Source organism: Engraulis encrasicolus, chromosome 16, assembly GCF_034702125.1.
Source record: "Engraulis encrasicolus isolate BLACKSEA-1 chromosome 16, IST_EnEncr_1.0, whole genome shotgun sequence".
Lineage (NCBI taxonomy): Eukaryota > Metazoa > Chordata > Actinopteri > Clupeiformes > Engraulidae > Engraulis > Engraulis encrasicolus.
Window position 1 is genome coordinate 41,239,747 of NC_085872.1, and position 19,340 is coordinate 41,259,086.

General features: G+C 40.8%; 1 protein-coding gene across 1 annotated transcript; it reads right to left on the minus strand.

The window, feature by feature from the left end:
* Window positions 1-6,813: 6,813 nt before the first annotated feature.
* On the minus strand, window positions 6,814-18,439 carry pi4k2b (phosphatidylinositol 4-kinase type 2 beta). The gene is made up of 10 exons (XM_063219631.1): window positions 17,907-18,439; window positions 11,809-11,960; window positions 10,844-11,044; window positions 10,398-10,529; window positions 9,810-9,963; window positions 9,521-9,582; window positions 9,261-9,360; window positions 8,688-8,821; window positions 8,511-8,570; window positions 6,814-8,145 (listed from the first exon to the last, which is right to left on the minus strand). Exons 1-10 carry the CDS (start codon window positions 18,244-18,246, stop codon window positions 7,972-7,974), a joined length of 1,509 nt encoding a protein of 502 aa, XP_063075701.1. The 5' UTR covers window positions 18,247-18,439; the 3' UTR covers window positions 6,814-7,971.
* Between the last annotated feature and the right edge of the window lie 901 nt (window positions 18,440-19,340).

Sequence of the window (19,340 nt, forward strand, 5' to 3'; positions counted from 1 at the left end):
GTGAATCTCCAGTGGACGAGTTTTTACTCCGGCATATTTGTATGGATACCCGGGCCATCGATATGTGGTCCCGTGCGTAATTTCCAGCGCAGCGCGCGCACTAACGCGTTGACAGCAAGCCATTTTTTCTCGATATAAATTATGTTTATAAAGTATACATATTGGGCTACAACTAATAGGCAACATTGCATATGGCTGAGGGAATAGGATACTTGTTCCAAAGCATGCAGATGCTGCCAAGACTCCCCCAGGGCGGAAAAGGATTTACACACCGTCGTAGTAAGTGGGAAGTGATTCAATCTACAGTGGTCATCCTGTCTCAGAAATGTTTAAATGTAGTAACACATCACATGGACCTCCGTGTTGTCCACTTACTTGATGAATTTAGAACAACAGGACAACTTCAAATCCATTTTAATGCTCCGCCAGTATGCCAGATCCTCCTTGAGAAGGTCAACATTAATAGATTAAATAATTCAATTAAATATAGTCCTAGATAAATGCTATTCTTTGATGACTCAGTAGCCTAAATCTGGATAGATCAAGATGCATCAATGTTTATAACATTTTATTTTGCCTTAATGAACGTTAATCCTGTGTGTGTGTGTCCCTCTCTGTTGTGGCCTTGATAGAAAATTGTTCTGATGCTCCATCTAGTGGTGGGTAAATTCTGTCAGGTTGATCAAGTAATCCAAAATGTAGCCTAGCTATAGCCAATGTCAAATATTCGCCCATTCATTCATCCATCCATCCATAAGCTATTCTCATGTAATGTGTGTTGTGCTGACTGTATTGACATTCAAAATGAGTGAGTGACACTTTCTTATTTCCAGAAAAATATATAACCCAAGCCTGATCATTGTATGTCAGATAAAGCAACTCTGCTAAGGCATGGAAACCTCAGGGCCAAATGTGAACTAAGCAGACTACTGAACAGAGGCTTGACGGACAGTGTTTTCAAAGACCCATTTTTCCAGGACCGTGACAGCCCAAGAGGCAAAAGAAGAAGTGCCTTTCAACGCTCTCTGGCCAAACCACTTGTAAGCGTCACCTCACTGAACACCTGCATGCTTGTGTTTGCTCTACAGCAAAGTTCGAAAGCATGGTTCAGGGAGCATGAGCATTTCAGGAGGCATACACATGGATTGGCCACCACAGACTCCAGACCAAAACCTCAGGGAGAATCTTTGGGATATGCAGGAAAAGGCTTTATACACAGAACCCAGACCCTACCACCATCAATACAAGATCTGGCTGAAAACTTAATGCGACACTGGAAGAGAATAAATTCAGACATTGTAGAAGTTTGAATTTAAATTGAAACAATACAACACCAAATGTGTATCATAATCAAAACTAAAAAGGTGGTACAACAACATATCAGCTTGTGTGACCCTTTCATTGGTGGCAACAAAAAATCCGCCATGCTGTGTATTGTAAAGGGGATACGTGGCTATAATGTGATTGGATCTCACTGTGTCCCATAGTACAGAGACATTTCAAAGATGTGTTGATCCTACCTCGGAGAGGTCTGTAAACTATAACTAAGCAAAGCTGCGTCTACCAAAATGCAACATTGGATGCCATCATAACACTGTATTAGTCTGGGCCTGCATACTTACCCATAATGACACACATAATATTTGATGATGAAGCTCCTATGTGAGTGCAGTTGCAATATAAGCCAGGATAACTGTGTACATCACAAACTGTACTTTTGTTGTCTTACAGAATTAGCCTAGTTTTCTTTTCTTGCCAGATATGTATATACAGTTGAGGACGATATTATTAGCCCCCCTCCTGAAATTAGACATACAGTCCCAGGAAAAAGTTTGTACACCCTTTGAAATTTCTTACCTTTCTGTCAAAATTGGTCATAAAACATGGTCTGATCTTCCCGGAAATCACAAGAAGGAACAACCAGAGTCTGCTTTAACTAATTCAACCCAAACATTTACAAATTTTCATATTTTCATTGGCCATAAGATGTAAACATTCACAGGATAGCAAGGCATAAGTAAGTACACCCTTGAATTCAATAGGTTTTAACCCTAAGTTAGTCGCAATAACCTCAACCAGATGTTTCCTGTAGTTGCAGATTAGATTAACAAAACAATCTGGATGTATCTGGTCTCTCTCTTCTTTAGAAAACTGCCTCTCGTCAGCAAGGTTTGTGGGATGTCTGGAGTACATAGCTTTCTTGACTTCATGCCATATAATCTCAATTGTTTTTTGTCAGGGCTTTGACTGGGCTATTCCAGAATGTGTATTTCATTATTATGAAGCCATTCAAAAGTCGATTTGCTTCTAATGTATGGATTGTTGTCACATTTCAGCACCCATCCTCTTGTGTGCTTCAACAGTGTGATAGACTACCCACTTTTTTAGATGCGTCCAGCATCTCTATAACAGGGTCTGTCTGTCCGTCCGTCCGTCTGAAACGCTTTCATTACATTTCCGTCCGTCTGAAACGCTTTCATTCAATTGTTGTCCGTCTGAAACGCTTTCATTCAATTGTTGTCTGTCTGAAACGCTTTCTTTAAATTGTTCCTTCCTGTGGCCACAAGGCGGCAGACTACGGAGCGAATGCGTGCAAGCATAGCCTTTCTATACTAAACCGGATGCTAACGTTGGCGAAAAGTAGCCTAGCCACAGGCTAACTGACAAACGTGAGGCCAACAACTCAGCCGATCGTGATGTACGCCACAAATAGACCAATCGACCTCATATTTAGACACTACAATGTTGATTTCTGCCTTCGATTTTCATCAGTTAAGAAATCTAGCGTCGGATTAACACATTATTAAGGTAGTAAAGCGAGTTGCCGCCATGTTTGTTTTCCAGAATCAGGGTAGAGAGCTCACGTGCAGCATTCTGGGTTAATTGAGTTTCACGTTATTAATGCACAAAATGCGTGTTTTTAAAAAATAATGCTGCAGTGAGTTTAAAAAATCAAACCAACTGCCATTTGGAAGGGCAATGGTGCTTTTCGTTGCGCTCAGAGAGAGTACAGGAGAGAACGCGTCTTTCGTAATTGCTTTGCAGTCGTGTGATAAACTCTGGCACGGAAGTTCACTGCTTTGTGCCTTGACGGTGAAGCTGGTATTGAAAAAAAGTCCATAATTCACCTAAAGGGTCAGCGCATGATTCACCCAAACGGTTTTATTTATTTATTATTTGTCGATGTTTAGATTCTTTGCCACATGCACATAATGCTGAAATGGCGTGATACTAAAGGTTGTTAGGCCTAATAAATGTCTGGTAATTTGTAATGTAGCCTAGGCCTACTTCATCTAGGCTATGTGAAATTTCAAATCATAGCCTATGGTTCTTTTCCAAATCCAAGAATGATGATAAGCTTATTATACCCTAAACTGCAAAAAATAAAGCCATGTCTCGCCATTTTGCTGCCTTGCTGCCTGCCACAATATTTGGAGTGTCCATGATGACCAATAAACAAAAAGTACATCCTCGGGGGGCGTTGACAGGCTAGGAGGAGGCCAGGGGGGCGTTTGGGGGGGAAAATGGCATAGTTGGAACTGGCATAGAGGGACGCATCTGTTGTCCGCCTGTCGGCCTTGTTTCTATAAAATATCTCGATAAACTTCTGAGTTAATTGTTCCACTGATAATAGCAAACTGAAAAGGGCCTGAGGCAGCAAGGTAGCCGCATATAATGATGCTCCCGCCACCATACTCAAAGGTGGAGATGATGTTTTGGTGAAGGTGTGGTTTTCCAGTTCTCCTCCAAACATGACATTGTGTGTTCCCCTGAACAATTCAACGTTGGTTTCAACTTTTGTCTACAGAGTATTAAGGAGTAATTCTGTGAAGCATATAAATGCTTTTTCGCAAACCTCAAAGGTGCAGCAATATTTTTTTGGACAGAAACCCCATTAATTTTAGATTGGCAGAATGAATCCCATTTTTAGCTATTCTTGGTTACATCTCCTCTTCTGAGTATGGTGGCGGGAGCATTATTATATGCGGCTACCTTGCTGCCTCAGGCCCTTGACAGTTTGCTATTATCAGTGGAACAATGAACCCAAGTTTATTGTGATATTTTACAGAAAAAACGTGAGGAAGTCTGTCACACAGTTGAAGCACACAAGAGTATGAGTCCTGAAATGTGACAACAACCCATACTTTAGAAGCAAATCGACTTTAGAATGGCTTCATATTAATGAAATACACACTCTGAAATAGCCCTGTCAAAGCCCTGACAAAAAACAATTGAGATTATATGGCATGAAGTCAAGAAAGCTATGCACTCCAGCCATCCCACAAACATTGCTGACGAGAGACAGTTTTCTAAAGAAGAGAGAGACCAGATACATCCAGATTGTTTTGTTAATCTAATCTGCAACTACAGGACACATCTGGTTGAGGTTATTGCGACTAACTTAGGGTTAAAACCTATTGAATGCAAGGGTGTACTTACTTATGCCTTGCTGTCCTGTGAATGTTTACATCTTATGGCCAATGAAAATATGAAAACTTGTAAATGTTTGGGTTGAATTAGTTATATCAGACTCTGGTTGTTCCTTCTTGTGATTTCCGGGAAGATCAGACCATGTTTTATGATCAATTTTGACAGAAATGTAAGACATTTCAAAGGGTGTACAAACTTTTTCCTGGGACTGTATCTCTTCATTGATCATTGACAAGGATCATTATTAATAAATGCATGTTATTTTTGTATGTATATTTTCGCAAGGTCACTTTCCACATTCTATCATAATTTTCAGTTTTTATGGTGCCGTACACCCAAACAAGGTTTCCTGTGGCTGAGGCTGCCACAGAATGATGCATCCACCACCATGGTTAATTGTGGAAACCATCTTATAACGATTCAAGGCCTATCCCTTTCTTCACCTGACAGAAGCAAAATCCATGCATCAAAGCATGTGCAATTGAATATCATCAGATGAAAGCGGAGACGTTCAAAACTCATTTTTGACTTTCAAATGTTCACAGGCAAAGCTCAATACCACTCTGATATGCATTGCCTTTAGTAAAGGGGTTCTTCTGTGATGATGGCCCCAAAGCCCAATATGATGACAAGCCCTAACAACTGTCTTTCTTGGGGGGGGGGGGGGGGGACCTCCAGGTGAGGCCAGGTCAATAACAATCATCTGGGCAGGTGTCCAATGCTTCTTTGGTCTAATGAGGCTAAGCAGTTTCCACAGTTACACATAGTGGTGGGGCTTCAAGTTTAGTCTGTTATTCAGCCTCAGACACAGGGAGTCTGGGTCTGAATCTGGATTGCTGGGTCTTCCAACAACATTGTAACCCAAAGCATACATTTAGATTAGTTCAGAGGTTCTTCAAGGACACTAAAACCATGATATTGGAATCACCTGCTCATAGTCCAGTCCTCAATCCCACTGAGAGTATGTGGTTAATGTCTATGCTCAGCATCCATGCGATTTGGACCAGCTAGAACACTTTGCAGTGAAGAAATGGGCCAAAATCCCTAGTGGGGCATGTGCCAACCTAGGTAGCAACTTATCAGAGCCTGTTGTCAGTTTTGGTTCATAAATGGCACCATATTGACTATTAATGATCAAGGGGCTAATAATTTTGTCCTCGGCATTTTTGCCCTTTTTTGTTTAAACTCATCGTAACAATAGAAAAATCCAAATTCAACTCATTGAACATTATCTCCATCAGTGTATTTATTTCCAGAATAACAGAAACGGTTAATAATGGTCATTCTTACTGAGAAATCAAGAGAAATGTCTAATTTCAGGAGGGGGGCTAATAATATCGTCCTCAACTGTATGTATTTATAAATACATATACATATCTGGCAAGAAAAGAAAACTAGGCTAATTTTGGTTAATCATTTCCACATCAGTAACTAGAGTTCAGATTTTAACCAAGATATGAGTTGTCAGAAAAAAAAACATTTTTTGGTCTTTTTGAATTTCGAGTGCATTGCTACCGCATCCCAAGGGCATCTGTTATAAAGGCATCAAATAAAGGCCTATGTGTTGCAGGTTTTGTGCCTTGGGGCTTGCTGTAGAGTGCCATGCTGTGGAACAGTGTGCACCAGTTTGCTGCTGCCGCCATGCCATAAATAACTTATCTTGGACTGCCGGCCACTGTTAGAATTTCAGGTTAATCATTAACACTATGGCAAATGGAGCAGTGGCCCAGAAGCTTAAGGGTGAGCATTTCCGAAACGGCCAGAAAACCTTTCTGCTGCATGTCGCACACTTGACAGTTGTGAGTTGGCAATGACACAGGCCGTGATCAGGGGCCGCACCATCACTCAAAAGGCACTTGGCCCTAGGTGGAGCAAAGTGGAGGACAAAGTGGTTGAACATCGTTAACTCTACAGTCTGCATTTACATGATCATCATATGCACTAAAGGGCTGCAACTAACGATTATTTCAATAGTCGACTAATTGATAGATCTAGTCACGATTAGTCGCGAAACAAAAAAGACTGGCTCCAACCTCTGACAAACCTTCCTTGCCTCTAGCGCAGGGAAGTGAAAAAAATCTTACTGCTCACAATGAGATTTAAATCATTATAGTATCTTATTTACTCCAAGATACAACGTCCAATTCATACGTGCTGGGCAATTTTAGATTTCAATTAAGTAATAAAGCATTAGTAAAGTAAGTAAAAAAGCATTGAATTAAATGAAACGATTAGTCGACAATGCAAATTCTTATCGACAAATTTTTATAGTCGATTAGTCACGATTAGTCGACTAATCGTTGCAGCCCTAATGCACTAACAAAAAAATCTAAACGTAATGTACTTTCAATGTATTTAAATAAACATATACATATGTTTTCATTCAAACCAGCAATTTTATTTGATTCAAGACATGATATACAATTTTATTTTACAATCATTGAATAAGAATAAAAAGTCCAAGATGCATACATATGTTCTTAAGAAATGCTCGACCACTGGAATAATTTGCCGCTGATTTTAGGATTAGCTGTTGTCTTAAAAGTAGGAGGCACACGCACTCCTATGCTAGTTTTACTGTTAACTATACTTAAATGTGTCTCTTGACAAATACATTCAAGGTATGAAAAACACCCCGTAATCTGCAGCTTGTCCTTGTACTGAAATGTTTGTAGGCCTTAAGTCAAAAGTGTAAACTTGCAATTACATTCATACACATCTCTCTTTTTAAACTTCAAGTTTTTGTTTGCCATTACAGCTATTCTTCTTCCTTGTTATGAATTAATTTGGCAGTTGTAATGAGAAAGGTCAACATTTGACCCATCTTGCTTTCCTTTCACCTCTTCCAAGGCAGAGAAAATAAAGGAAAAAAAAACAAACAAACAAAAAAACAATTCCCTTTGCCTCTTTCAAAATGGCCACTGCTAAGCACTGACAGTACTATGCCGAGTAAGAAATCTGGAAGAGGCTCAGACAAAAAAGAGGAATCCAGATATCTCAAAAAAAGTATAGACATTCACACAAAAATGGTCGTTTTCTCTTAAACCCATCCACAAAACATGTCCATGGGCAATCATATCAAATACTTCAGCACACATTCTCTGAAGCTGCTTTCAGACATGACCCGAAGTCCTGAGGGTCTCCGGAGGTGTGAGAGGAGAAGTTTGCTAACGGGTTTAAATGTGAAACAGCAAATATGTGAACAGTAAACTTTGACCAAAGTATTCTTTAGGAGTTTAAGTCTGAAAGCAGCTTGAGTGTCGTTTCAGGAAAGTGCATCCTTTGAACACTTTTTGCTGCAGCAAAGCACAGCCATCACCATACTTATGAGAGACCCATTCTGAAAGTACCCGCTAAAGTAATCACATTAACATCCCCATATGCAAACCTAGGCAACACACCGATGATTGCTTCGGCAACAATATTAACAACACAGCGCGCCGCATACCTATAAAAAGAGGTGTTCAACAGTTCTTGCACGTTATATCCCCTCAGGAATGCTCCCAGCCTTCTTTCGTCCATCCAGCATGAACACTATTTCTACCAGGAGGAGAAAAACGGTCTCTTGCAGTGGAAGGTTTGAGTGAAGGCATTACCCAGCTGTACCACGCGCCCCTGGCTACCTCCACGGCTGCGCTCCACCACCACACGGGGCATCTGTACCAGCTGAATGGGGGTTTTGCCGTCCTTCAAGGCCTGGGTTAGATTCAGGATCTGGAGGATGGGGGTCAAGAAAAGGGGAGAGAAGAGGAAGTGAGAATGGTAAAGATGGGTGTGAATGACTCACACACAGTATGTTGTCAAAGTCATGGTGTACTTTATAGTGAAAAATCTACGTAACAGAGCATGTAGTGAAGGGGAGTAGGGTTGCCTTGCTGGGACTAAATCCCTGGTGCACTGGGGTACCAAACCATGGGGCTTACTGCTACATTAAAGAGCCAGGCTTGTTAGCGTGACATTGAGAGCACACCCACAACCCTAGTGGTGGTCAAAGGCGTTAGCACAGGAGACTGAAAATGCTTTTCACCAGTACAAACTAAGCATCCTGATACAGACATTAACCATAAACACACACTGACCTGTCCTCTCATGACGGACATCTGTTTTTCGAACATGGTCTTGTCAAAGCCTTTATCCGTCTGAAATGACAAGACAACAAATGTGACCATGAGCTGAATTCATGAAACGGAGTCAAAAAGGAAAGCACGGATATTTGAAGGAAGGCAAGTGGAGACACATTGGACAACTTGTATTACCTTGAACATTTCATACAGGTCCTCACAGAGATCCTGTACAAAGTTCATGTCTGAGATGCGTGGAAGCACCAGGTCTCTGGTCTCCTGTGAAAAGGGCACTTTAGCCTGCGGCAGCCATGCCCAGTGGAAGGGGTCTAATTACAGAGAGAGAGAGAGAGAGAGAGAGAGAGAGAGAGAGAGAGAGAGAGAGAGAGAGAGAGAGAGAGAGAGAGAGAGAGAGGAGAACACAAAACAGGTTCGTTTCAGCAGATAAAGACACCATTATACTTCATCATCAATGGTAAGTGTTCCCACTCTCTTTTTGCTTGTGCATATCCTATGACAAGTCACAAGCTGTGCACAACAGCACAACACTAAATAGGGGCTGACAAAGTGCAAGTTCATTCATACGTACACACACCACACTGACACATTAGTAGGTGTAGGGCTGCTGAACGCCATACTGTTTAGCTACAGTATATTTCCAAACAAATGTAACAGTGACCTGTGAAAGTCTCATACGGCTGTCAGCTAGGCTACACAATGGTATGTTATATTAGGGGTGCTAATATACTCTCAGCCCTGAACACTTACAAGCTCTCCACTCATCTGGGTGTTTGAAAGGAAAGGCCAGTCCATTGTCTATCGCGGCTATCTTGATGGCTGAGTCTTTCACTGAAGTCCATTCCGAGTCCTTGACAAAATGAAAGAAAATGTGGACATTTTAAACCATGTTTTTTTTTGTTGAGAAATGTGATGTTACCATAACATTTTTTTTTTACATTTAACTTGGAACTCATGGTATGTGATCGCCACCCAAAAATCCCCAAATCACTGCACGCCCCAAAACTCACCTTTTCAGAGGCTTCATCTCCAGGCTTCTCATACTTGATCAGCCAGTTATCGTTGCCTCTATCTATAGCGGGCAGAGAAAACAAAGATGTTCTGTTCTGCGTAGACAACGCTTACGGCTACCCTAATTTGATTTTGTGGGCAGAGGGAGACGAGCACTGACATTGTGCATTGACTTTAGTTCACTTCATAAACTGAATGCAACAACACAACGACCTGATGAATGAACAGAAGAAAAAAATGGAATAAAAACATTTAAACATTTTTTTTAAACCTTGTGTAAAAACAAACCTGTATTTCGAATGACGTAATCCAACACCACCAGCCTTTCAAACTGGGATTGAAGTTGCTTCCTCATGTTTTCAGGGAGGGGGTCTGCTTCGAATTTCCTCAGCCAGTAGTCAGCTTCATGGTAGCCCTCCACAAAGAGCTGGAAGGAGCCTACCTGCAGAAGCAGCACACATACACACCGGACATCAGCAGACATCAGCTTCAACAGACTGGCTTCACTTCCTCATGTGATGAAGTGACACCAAAGGGGGATCCACTCTATTTTCAACACAGTTAAAGTGAGAGCCAGCTTCGACCCACTATTGAAACACCAGAATATTTAACCCCCTCCAACTGCACATACACACACAGACACAACGTGGGACAAATCCAAATCAGCACCACATACTGTTCTTTGGGGCATAAAGAGGGATAACATCCCACAGAGTAAATGCATGTTTATCAATGGTGTCATGATGTTTGGTCAAATATCAAAGGGCACTGAAAAAGGATGATGACAAAATGTGGCACTGTCCTCACTTATATAGATACATATTTAAAATGCATGATGTGAATCTTGCAGGGCGTCTTGAAATATGCAAATGTTACCTTTGGAGGTAGCCCGATGCGGTGAAATCGCCGACCTACTTTGGGAACCTTCTCAAGTGCATACTTCTTGCCTCTCGATTTGGCCCGGTCGATGGCATTATAATGAAACGTCTCACTGACCAGATTAACAACCTGAATGAAACACGAAAGACAGAATTGAAAAAAAAAACATTCCAAGGCAAGAACATTTACAGGCAAGGAAAATACTTTAAGTTAATTCTCTGCTAGGATTTCAATCTTGATTATAAAGCATTTAAAACAAAGACTTTGAACATGCTAATAAATGTTCTCATTATCTGATATAACTGTTAGACACTCCCTGTTGCAGTCTCTCTCTCCCTCTCTTGCTTTCTTTCAGACGACAGTCATACAAAGCAATGACCTCACAAACGCAAAATTAAGTTAGGAGTGCCTCAACACCAAATGATTCTTAAGCCAACCTTTACCTTAGTTTTGGGAACCACCTCCAGCCCGAGTTTTTGGTCAACGAGAGATGCAGCGGCCTCCGAGAGGTAGCCCTGATTGGGGATGAGGCAGCCGCGGCCAAAGCAGCAGGGGCAGCACACTTTGTGAAAGTATTTGGTCCATTTGGGGTTCAGATGTCCATAAGGCTCTTCCGACTTTGGTTTGAAAACGCCAATAATTTTCTACAGAGGAACAAGAAGTGCATTAAATAATCCAGTGTTGCAGATATTGGACGAGTTTCACATTTTTTTACAATGTTATTTTCTGGTTAGTCATGAATTAGCTGAATATTGATGACAATTTACTTTTCAGCAAAAAAGCTGAATGGTCCCCATATAAAGTTACTATGGAAATATGAAGGCAATGGGTATTAATGTGCAGGATGGTCTGAAGCTGGGTTAACGGGGTATCACACAGCTGTTACACCAAGCATAACTGGAAGCACGGGAAGGCTATTATGTTCAACATCAGCTCCAGACACTCTCCTCTGAAAAACATCATTCTCTTTAAGACCTTCTCTTTTGGCATCTGCCACACTGGTGCTTGCTTCTTAGGTCTAAAGTGGGCTCAAGCGACCCTATCCTAAAAGATTTGCAAGAGCACACATGAGCTGGATCTGTGGTTTGACATGCCTCGCTTCCTTCAGTTTCTCTCAAACTCTTCCTGTTACCGCTCTCACACAGTATTCTTGGCACTTGTCAGGTTTTCTTTACTACAGGAAGCTGTTGGGGGCCTACGGGCTGACGAGATACATACAAAATCACACAGAAGAGAAACAAAACAACCTGCTCTCAGGGCTTGGAAGATTACAGACAAAAAAAAAACCTCTCTGAGAAAGAACGCAGCTGTCCCAATAGCCAAACTATCTTTCAAGCACAAACAAACGTGTACACCCCATTTTTTTAATATGATTTTTTAAACAACTTTGTCAAAACAAAATGCTCACCCCTTTGGGATCTTTAACAAAGTAGCTCCCACTGGAACCCTGGGAGATACGCTCTGGAAATACACCATTCTCAATGGCTTGCTCTGCCCGCTGGACAATCTCAGCAAAGACAGGATCCTCTGGGAAGTGGTTGAAGTCCCCACTGCTGCTTCCTGTCAGCAGAGAGAGGGAGAAAGAGAGTACAGAAACGGTTAATCACTTGACAGTTGCCACAGAGGTCAATATGTAATGAGGATGTAGCCTGTATTGTGTAGACACAGCTTTAAATTTAATTAAACTAATTCTTCCAAGTAGTCTGTATGATGTGAAAAGCCTTTGAAAGCAGCACCACATACATCCCTCATCATGTGACCAAAAAAAGCAGTGGGTAAACATTAGGCCCAGATCAGGCAGCAGAATTGAACAGTAACAGCTATATGTCGTTTTTATCCCTCGGTCAGCTGACCAGGAGTACGCTCCACACGGCTCCAATTAAAAACACACCGGACATGGCCCAAGGAAAGTCCCCGAGTGGAGAAGAGAAGACGCAGGCTGAATTATTAGGCTGCACCAGAAAAAGGGGTGGCCAGAATTTACAGGGGTATGGCGACAAAAGATTGAAGCGAGAATGAGGCAGATGAGACAGATAACACACTATGTTTGAATCACCACTGACTAGGCCTACTGCTGACAAGAGACACCTTATTACAGCAGTGTGAAAGTTCAAGAGGATGGTTCCACACACAGCCTATTTTCACTTGGCACTGTATCCAATGTGTTTGCATACTATTTTTGTTGCCCCATTTTGCATGAAAAAATAGCTCATGTTCTCTCATAAAGGCACAGTATTTTTCAACCTATTTACCAGCCTTTCTATCAGTTAGCCTGTGTCTTACAGTTTTTTTCTCGATTGGTTTGGCTCATTTTTCTTAAAACTGAGATTCCTATTACTATTGGATCAAACATTCTTACACTTCTGCACGACAGCTCAGATAACTCGCAAAATGACATACAGTCTCCCAAAACAGCTCAGTCTTGCTTCAATACTAAACCCTCTCCCACATAAATAGTCAGTACCATAAAAATGGCATAGATCCTTCTCAATTGCTTTGGCTCATTTGCATTCATTTAGCCCTTCTGTCAAAATAAACTGGATCCTCATCACATGCTCATATCGCTCCAAAAACAGTTTACCCATGTGTCAACACTAAATTTCTTCCTAAAAGAAATCATCAGTACCCCCAAAATACATTGTCCCTGCAAGCCCATTGTGTAAGCATTGCAAGTCAAAAGGATTAGATGTTTTGTCACTATGGGACTACGTCCAGCCAACAGATTTGGACTATGTATAAAATGAAAAAGTGAGTGAAACCATTGAAGTTTGACAACACAGAAAATGTACTAATTCTACCAAGGACATTGAACAGTAACTTTCTTGACTGTACATTATAAGCTTACATAAAGTAATGCCCATATATTAGAAGTTTCTCATTGGTTTGGTTCATTTCTCAAAACACAGATACAATTCTCAAAATAACATGGACAAATAAAAAAATCCCCAACAATTTTAACAAAATGTTGTTTGAAGAAATGTCAAGAAATCAGCCAAATGACAGAGAAAACTGTAGTATACACGGTTCTAAAATTATTTTCTACAAACTACTGAAATTGCATTATCACCTGACCTGTCAATTACCGTCATGAATTTACTGTTTCATGAAATTCTTAAAATATTATGTCCTTGACTGCTTTGACAATTGTGTAGACTATTTTGCATATGACGACTTACACAATGAAATCATGCTGACATGTTTGGGAGAGGGCAACCATTAGGCTGAGAAATGTCTAAAGCAAGATCAATTTATTTGGAAAATGTGCTAAATGTATGCTTAATGTGTTAAATGTAGGGTACTTGTACATAGCCATTTGCAAAGATGTACTTAACATTTGAGACATGTGCAAAGCATTTGAGATTTGATGAAAGCAATGAGAAATGCCATTCTGTTATGGAAAATGTTAAAGTTGGTTTGGGGATTTGTCCATGTTGTTTTGAGAATGTCATCACTGTTTCGAGAAATGAGCCAAACCAATGGAGAAAAACTGTAAACACCCAGTTCACCTGCTCCAGTCCAGACCGATACCCCAAATATCCTAATAATGGTAAAGTTAAGGCTACAGGAATTCCAGAGTCTATGGCATACGGCTTTCAGATGCAAACAGTATATTACTTTCATCGAAACAGTTTAACACCAAATGTCTCAGCATGCCTCTCAGAACATTGGAGCTGATGGTCAATACAATATAATCCACCATTCAAAGTTTCTGTGTTGGTGCGTCATATCAGAAGTTTCTTCAACTTGTCATGTACAGTGCCTTCAAAAAGTCTACACACCCCTCTTCAAATGTCAGGTTTTTGTGATGTAAAAAAATGACAGAAAGACGAATAAATTCACAGCTTTTTCCACCTTCAATCTAAACTATTAACCTGTACGATGCAATTGAGAAACAAGCATAAAGCTTTAAATGGAAACAATAGAAAATACAAAACTTCAATTAACATGGTTGCATAAATATACACACCCTTAAATTAATACTTAGTTGCAGCACCTTTGGCTTGTCTGGGCTATTCCAAAACCTCAATATTATTCTAGTGAAGCCATTCTTTAGTAGATTTAGGCGTGTGCTTAGAGAAATTGTCATTCTGAAAGATTAGTTCCTCTGCATCTTCACCTTTCTACCAGGGGGCCGAAGATTTTGTGCCACTACCACGGCCCCTGTGGAAATGTTCATAATTCCCTCCTCCCTAATGAAGGCCCCAGTTACAGCTGAAGAAAAACAGCACAAAAGAACAATGCTGCCACCACCATACTTCACGTTAGGTATGGTGCTATTGCGGTGATGTTTTGTGCCAAAAATACCTTTTGGAATTATGTCCAAAATGTTCAACCTCAGTTTCACCTGACCATAACATATCTTCCCACATGCATTTGGGAGATTACAGAAGTATTTTTTGAGAAATTTACCTCACCAAGATTGAACTTTTTGGTCATAATTCAAAAGGGTATGTTTGGCGCAAAACATCACCGCAATAACACCATACCTAACATGAAGTATGGTGGTGGCAGCATTGTTCTTTTGTGCTGTTTTTCTTCAGCTGTAACTGGGGCTTTCATTAGGGAGGAGGGAATTATGAAAATTTTCACAGGGGCCGTGGTAGTGGCACAAAACCTTCGCCCCCCTGGTAGAAAGGTGAAGATGCAGAGGAGCTAATCTTTCAGAACGACAATTTCTCCAAGCACACGCCTAAGTCTACAAAAGCATGGCTTCACTAGAATAAGATTGAGGTTTTGGAATAGCCCAGACAAGCCCAAAGGTACTGCAACTAAGTATTAATTTAAGGGTGTGTATATTTATGCAACCATGTTAACTGAGGTTTTTTATTTTCTATTGTTTCCCTTTAAAGCTTCATGCTTGTTTCTCAATTGCATTGTACAGGTTAATAGTTTAGATTGAAGGTGGAAAAAGCTGTGAATTTATTTGTCTTTCTGTCATTTTTTTTACATCACAAAAACCTGACATTTGAGGAGGGGTGTGTAGACTTTTTGAAGGCACTGTATACTATGTCAGTATTTATGTGAAGTATAATAGGTTTCCTATCGGTAAGCTTATTTAATTTTACAACAATATATTTTACTGTCACTTTTAGCTTTTGATCACTCCTCTTGTCATGTTACAAATCACAAAATGGGGCTTCAGTGAGGTCCTGCCCCCAGACAACTCAATGCACCTGCTGTGACGATTACATAATGTAACCCGATCACCTAGACTTTGAGTTTTCAACTTGCCACGTATTGACTAAACACTCTGCTAATGCCCTTATTATTTTACACTCAATTTGTCTGTGTAAAGATAAGTATTTAGTGTTGAGCCACCATGTGCATTCTTACACATTTTAGAATCAACTACTGTGACAAATAACAAAAAGTGGCATGGAAGAACACTAATGCTGCTGGTGAAAATTCACAAAGTACAATTAAAAGCCTTGATAATCTTGTCAACTTTAAGTTCTCCCTCTCTCCTTATCTGTCAGTTCAACTGGTCAGTCTGGCCGTGGCCTCCACACGCTGCAGTAAGTCCATTAGGCAAACACAGAGCTGCTCCAATGGGCATTAAATATTCATCAGAGGGCTTATTTAGGCCATGGCCACACTCCCTTTCTAATCCTCAATCCTCAGCAAAGCACTGAACCAGTTTGCCCGTTCACCTAGACTTTCTGAAACGTGGAGGCTGTTACAAACAACACCACAAGGCTTCAAAGTGCAGGCCAACTGATAAGTGGAGCAGGGGCGGTTCCAAACATTTATTCTTGGGGTGGCAAAGGGGTGGCGAAGTGTATTTCAGGGGGGCATTCTCCTACACTAAGGGAAAATGATAAACACTATATAATCGACACACACACTTATGTGATACAGTGAATCCCTTAAAGTGAAACCCTGCAACCTAAAGTTCTATGTCTGAAATGATGTCAAGCATTGGCTATTGGTCACAATCAGGACTCTTAATCGGGGTGGCAAATCATATTTCTGGGGGGGCAAATGACACCCCCTGCCACCCCTGAAGTGGAGTGCTGTTGATGTGGTGGTCTATATGACATCACTGGCATTCTGAACCAAATGTGCACTAGAGGGCAATACTGCACCTGCTAGAGATACATTTCAACAGCCTCATCAGTACTTTAAAAAGTACAACAAATAAAATAAAAATGCATTTATGAAATGATAAAATCATATTTTTGTCACAAGAAATAGCTTAAACACAAGAAGTGGAGTTCAACACGGTACACTATTTGCTCTACCAAGAAGAGCCACAAAGTGTAGCTATTCTTTACATGCACTGAAGCAAGAGACAAGACAGTAGTGTCTACTTGGGTTGGGTAAAGAGTGCTATGAATAGGAAGGTGTGGTCATATAATCAGGTTTTCTTAACTTGTGCATAACAGAGAAATTCCATCCAAACCTTTGTGTGCGGACAAAACAGTTGACAGAGAGAGAGAAAGGGAAAGAGAGAGCACATGACAGGATCTTGCGTGCTATAGATAAGGCTGATTGATTTACTGAGGGGGCTCAGAAAAGGGAATCGTCACAGGGTGTAACAACAGGAACAGGTATTCTTGGAAGATGCACTGTTGTTACTGGCAACTGTGGTTTGAGACTTCCAAGTCCAAGGTGTCCCCAAAATGTTTCCTGTAAGGTAATATCTCCCTTGTCCAATGCATCAGTGTTCACAGAGACTGGTAAAAGAATATGTTTCCCAAAAAGTGTTGTCTGTAAGTGTGGAAACTGTTCTGTTTATGTGACGGTCCAGCTGGGATAACAAAATCATAGGCTACATTATGCTTTTCAAGGTAGCAAAGTAGTACAATGAATCTAGTGGACTCCTACCTAGACAACATTTCCTTCAGCCATGACCATGCCAAGTTCAGTTCTGTTGGCAAAACAAATTGCTCTTTGTTGAAAGCCTTGCAATATAAGATTCCTGATCATGGAGGTAGGCCTATGCATTTATCAATCTTGATAAAATATGTCAGTATCAGTGATAGTGGTCAGTATGCATGGTCTTCCACCATAGCTTGTTTTGCAATAGCCTATATCAGTCTAATCATATGAAACTGCCAATAATATAAAGTCAGACCATGTGTGGTTACCATGGAAACGACCGAGCTCTATTTTGTTCTATCCAGAGCTCTCCATAGGAAGCTCTATCTAACGAGGTGGCAAGTCTATCCAATTTCGAATGCTACCGGTTTCTTTTCTATGCAGAATAAACATACTTTGTTCGTCAATTCAAGATTGTGAATGCAAATCTCTTTTTTTATCATTGTTGAAGCATGGGGGCAAATAGCTAAAATGGGAATTATTTCAAAATTTACCAATGTAAGACAATGACATCACCATGAATAACCTCTGATTCCTCTTAAAGAGAAACATGCATCAATAGCACCCAAGCACACACACAATATCAACTGCAGAAAGGAAATGTAACGAATCAATTATTTATTCGATGCTTTTCCCCGGGTTTGCGGTAAATTCAGGACATTTTCTACTAGGAAGTAACGTTACCTGGTGAAGCCAAATGTTCTTTATCCGAAGACGAGCTGTTCCTGTGACGTCTCGAGCGTTTGTCTTTACCTCCTCGAGGTGATACATTTCCGGCCGGACTTGGTAACAAAAGTGCCTCTTCGCCAGAACCATCCGCTTCGAGCTCGGTTAAAACACTTTCGCATGAGTCTGAAATCCGAACTGCTCCTCCTGGATTCAAAGTCAACCCCAGAGTAGGTTCAACACGACTCCTGTCAAACAACACCGACGAGACATCGGGCAAAGGAAAGTTGGTCTGTGCTTGTGATGCCTCCGGGCTGTCTAGCTCTTCGTTTTCATTCGGATTACATTCTGTCATCATTTTTGCTGAAAAAAATGTTATTATCCGGTACCGCAAGAACGTACGTTAACTTCCAACCCCGATTTAACGTTCTTTTATCGCTCCATTTCCTATATATTTACAGCACTTCATTACCTGCACATTGATAACGCAGCAGCAGGGTAAGGTTTACACCCGTTTCATGTCCACATCATCTGTCAGCCTGCTTGTTTCCTCTTTTTACTGCGTCTGCGCAGACCTTAGGGCAGGGGAATACCTGATAACAATTTAAAGGGACAGGCATCGGTTTAAAACTACAGTCACTGTCCCATCTGCTACCAGTTTTACACTAGGGACAGAACTACTGATTCCTAATAATTCTTTCACACTAAACGTATAATTAAAAAAATATTTGTTATTAACATTTTTGTGAGCTGTGTGAATAGTGAATCGGCCTACATCTGGTCTGTGGTGAATATTCTAGATCAGAGGTTCCCAACCTTTTTCTTAGGGGACCCATGTTTTTACTATTTTAAGCTTTGGTGACCCAAACACGCGAGCGCCCGCACGAGACGGAGTCACAAGATGCCCTCCGTTTCCTGTGATAACTTATTTTAGTTATTTTATTCCTCAATTCGTCTTTGGTCAAATATTGAAAAAATGTTTAATGTAGCACTTACAATTTGTTGCGTCTATGCATTTATTAGTTAAATGCTTTGTCTTTTATTCAACATGGGCTATATATATTTAAAACGAAACCCCTTAAAATCAAGAGGGCTCCGCGACCCCCTGTGGATCTTTGGCGACCCATAAGGGGGGTCCCGACCCATAGGTTGGGAACCACTGCTCTAGATAATACCATCTTTTTCAAAACGTGCTGCACTGAATGAAACCTGCTGATGTCTGAAAGTAAATGTAGTGGAATAACATTGTGTGACACCTGGACATTAAATATCGACCTTATCTTTTTAATTTTAGTATGCAGCGGTATCAACCCTGCCACGTTTGGATTACTCAGGGTCCATATCAAAGGTCAACATATAGGCTCTCTAGCTTTAGTCTCAAAGTTACCTGTGAAACTCCCACATTGGTGTCACAGCCAGTTGACTAAAACCAAAGGCTGCTGCAGCAGCTAA

Bases quoted from the DNA above. Each gene is read 5' to 3' on its own strand.
- pi4k2b (XM_063219631.1), bottom strand. From the start codon at position 18,246: ATGATGACAGAATGTAATCCGAATGAAAACGAAGAGCTAGACAGCCCG. The intron at 11,045-11,808 runs GTGAGCATTTTG...GTTCCTCTGTAG, and splicing joins TTGTTAAAGATCCCAAAGGG to AAAATTATTGGCGTTTTCAA. The intron at 8,146-8,510 runs GTCAGTGTGTGT...CCCATCCTCCAG, and splicing joins TGTCCGTCATGAGAGGACAG to ATCCTGAATCTAACCCAGGC.